This window comes from Echinops telfairi, unplaced genomic scaffold (assembly GCF_000313985.2).
Source record: "Echinops telfairi isolate 266 unplaced genomic scaffold, ASM31398v2 ScPeMD7_10;HRSCAF=50, whole genome shotgun sequence".
NCBI classification, from domain to species: Eukaryota; Metazoa; Chordata; class Mammalia; order Afrosoricida; family Tenrecidae; genus Echinops; species Echinops telfairi.
In genome coordinates, this window is record NW_022103907.1 from 13,197,693 (window position 1) to 13,200,610 (window position 2,918).

The 2,918-nt window shown below is 42.1% G+C and overlaps 1 protein-coding gene across 1 annotated transcript in view; it reads right to left on the reverse strand.

The window, feature by feature from the left end:
- The window catches only part of MAP4K3 (mitogen-activated protein kinase kinase kinase kinase 3), a 130,098-nt gene that overhangs the window by 71,638 nt on the left and 55,542 nt on the right, over positions 1-2,918 (reverse strand). Inside the window, exon 7 of the mRNA XM_013006850.2 lies at positions 1,927-1,999. Within this exon, the coding sequence (XP_012862304.2) occupies positions 1,927-1,999 (73 nt within the window). The remainder of the gene's footprint in view (positions 1-1,926; positions 2,000-2,918) is intronic.

Genomic DNA, 2,918 nt, shown 5'->3' on the forward strand with positions numbered 1-2,918 from the left:
ATCTGTAGACAAATGGATATCCCCTCACAGAGGGACCACAGGGAAGAGATGAGCCAGTCAGGGTGCAGTATAGCATGCACACTACTACAGATAAGAGCCCACAACACAGGGAAGCCAGGATAGCTAACACCGGCGCCCCAACCCCCCACCCCAGGGCCAATGAGAGTAGAGATATCAGGAGGATACCAGGGAGGGAGGGGTAAGAAAGGGGGAATCGATCACAAGGATCAACCTAGAGACCCCTCCCAGGGGGGAGAATATCAGAAAAGTGGGTGAGGGGCGGGCGACAGAGGGTGCTGTAAGATATGAAAATAATAATCTATAACTGATCAAGGGTTCATGAGGAAGGGCAGGCAGGGGTGGGAGGGGGAAGAAATGGGGAGCTGATATCAGGGGCTTAAGTGGGAAGACAATGCTTTGGAAATGATGATGGCGGCATAAGTGCAAATGTGCTTCACACTTTGGATGAATGTATGGATTGTGATAAGAGATGTAAGAGCCCCCAATAAAAGTATTAAAAAACAAACCCAAAACAAGTCTACAAATTCTGCGTAATTCTAGAAATGGAAGAAGACATATCTAAGAATTTTTGTTACAGCACTATTTGGAATAGACATATTCATTAAATAGACAAATCAACACGCTAGATATCATATCCAAATATGGAATAAATGGCACAGGCTAGTATGATACACGGTTGAGAGGTCAGTGGGGTGGTGCTAGTGCAGAGTGGGGCCACGGCAGGCCTTGCAGTGTGCTATGACTTCACACACCGACACGGTGTGTTCACACAAGCCCTAGACCTACCCACCACCAGGTTTCCAGTGCTCAGCACCTAACACACAGTGACTGGCCACAAACACTTACTGTGGGACCCCACGAGTAAAAGGAGGATCACCGAATACCCCGCAGACAAATACCAGATGACATAAACGATCTGTGCAGGGGGGCATTAGGGATCACAATTGATGAGGGAGATCTGTGTTTGATCTGGAGGGCAACCAAGAGAAGCCCCAAAGTCCTGTGCAATGGAGTGCTGTGAGTGACTACTGAAAGAAGATTAATTATAACACTACTGACTGGAAGTGAGGCAATGAAAGGCAACAATTAAAAAAAAAATCTGTGAAAATGCAAGTGAAATATACGGGCACAAAAGTCAACATCAGGTTCCCAACCTTTAGGGCAGTGGTTTCAACCTTCCTCAAGCCATGACCCTTTCATACAGTTCCTCCTGTTGCAGTGACCCCCAACCATAACATTATTTTCTTTTTTTAAAAATTAATTAATTAATTTTTTTTCCTTTTTGTATTTTCATAACATTATTTTCATCGCTACTTCGTAACTGTCATTTTGCTACTGTTATAAATCGTCATGTAAGTATCTGACATGCTGGATTATTTTCATTGTTACAAATTGAACACAACTAAAGCATAGTGATCAATCACGAAACAATATGTAATTATACATTGTGAAATATTTATTTCTAATGACAAATCAATGAAATGTTGTCTTTAAGCATGGTGTAGCCTGGGTCACAGTCCACGTCGGGTACTCGTACGTGGGCACATCTGCATGTGGGTGGACCCATCCTGAGACAGATAGAGGAGCGATAGAGGAGCGGTGTCTCGATTTCTAAGACCACTGGAAAAATGTGTTTTCTAAAGGTCTTAGGTGACCTCTGTGAAAAAGGTCATTGGACCCCAAGGGGTCTTGACCCACTTGAACCACTGCTTCAGAGTCTTTTCTGTAGGCTGAAAATTGTTGTAGTGGAATATACTTTGCTGTGTAAATCATACACGTGTGGAAATATCTAACTTACTTATTAATTCATTGAAGACCCCTTGACCTGTTTCCATTTAAAACTTTTTGACCATTCAGTCAAAACACTTTTAATGATAGAACAATACAAAATTAAAATACAATTACCAATATGGCGTGCCAATGAAAGACTTCCGTTTGGCAATCGTAGCTGTTATCTGTGCAGACACTCCAAAATCAGCTACAAAAAAGGGAAAAAGATTAAGAAATGAAAAGTAAGAGAAAGTGAAATAGTTTTAAAGACATTTCTAGTCATTGTTTCACTAAGCAATTTATTTCACAGAAACCTGAGGTATCCTCTAATACAAAAATTAAAACTTTTACACTTTAATGGACTCATATGAGAATAACACAAACATGATCAGAATATGTCAAGCCAAACAGATTCCCCCGTATCCCCACATGAACCAAATAACAACGAAGTGCATTCGAGAGCAACAATCCTGATGAGAGAGTTGAGAGAATCTGGCCTGTCCCACTTTGTGGCTTCACGAATTTTAATACCCAGGACCTAGAATTCAAGGACTATCCCTGGAAGGGTGCCTCACATTTCCCCCACGCCCTGTCACACTCAGGAGGCCTAGTGACTGACGCCAAATCCATCAACACCTATGGGCAACTCCATGTAACATGCAAAGACCTTCAAACAGAGTTATTTCTAAAAATTTACCTTAGCGACTCATTCTAATACCAGTCAGAAGCTTTACTCTGTGTGTAGGATTGTGACTGTTCCCTAAGGTAAGAATATCGGGTTGTTTTACGGGAGGGTGGAAGGAAGGTGAGGTAGAAAGGGGGAACCGATTACAAGGATCTACATATACCCTCTCCCTGGGTGACAGACAACAGAAAAGTGAGTGAAGGGAGACATCGGACAGTGTAAGACATGACAAAATAATAATAATTTATAAATTATCAAGGGTGTGGGGAGGGAGGGGAAAAATGAGGAGCTGATACCAAGGGCTCAAGTAGAAAGCAAATGTTTTGAGAATGATGAGGGCAACACATGTACAAATGTGCTTGACACAATGGATGGACGTATGGATTGTGATAAGAGTTGTACGAGCCCCCAATAAAATGACTTAAAAAAAAGTGTAGGGGCG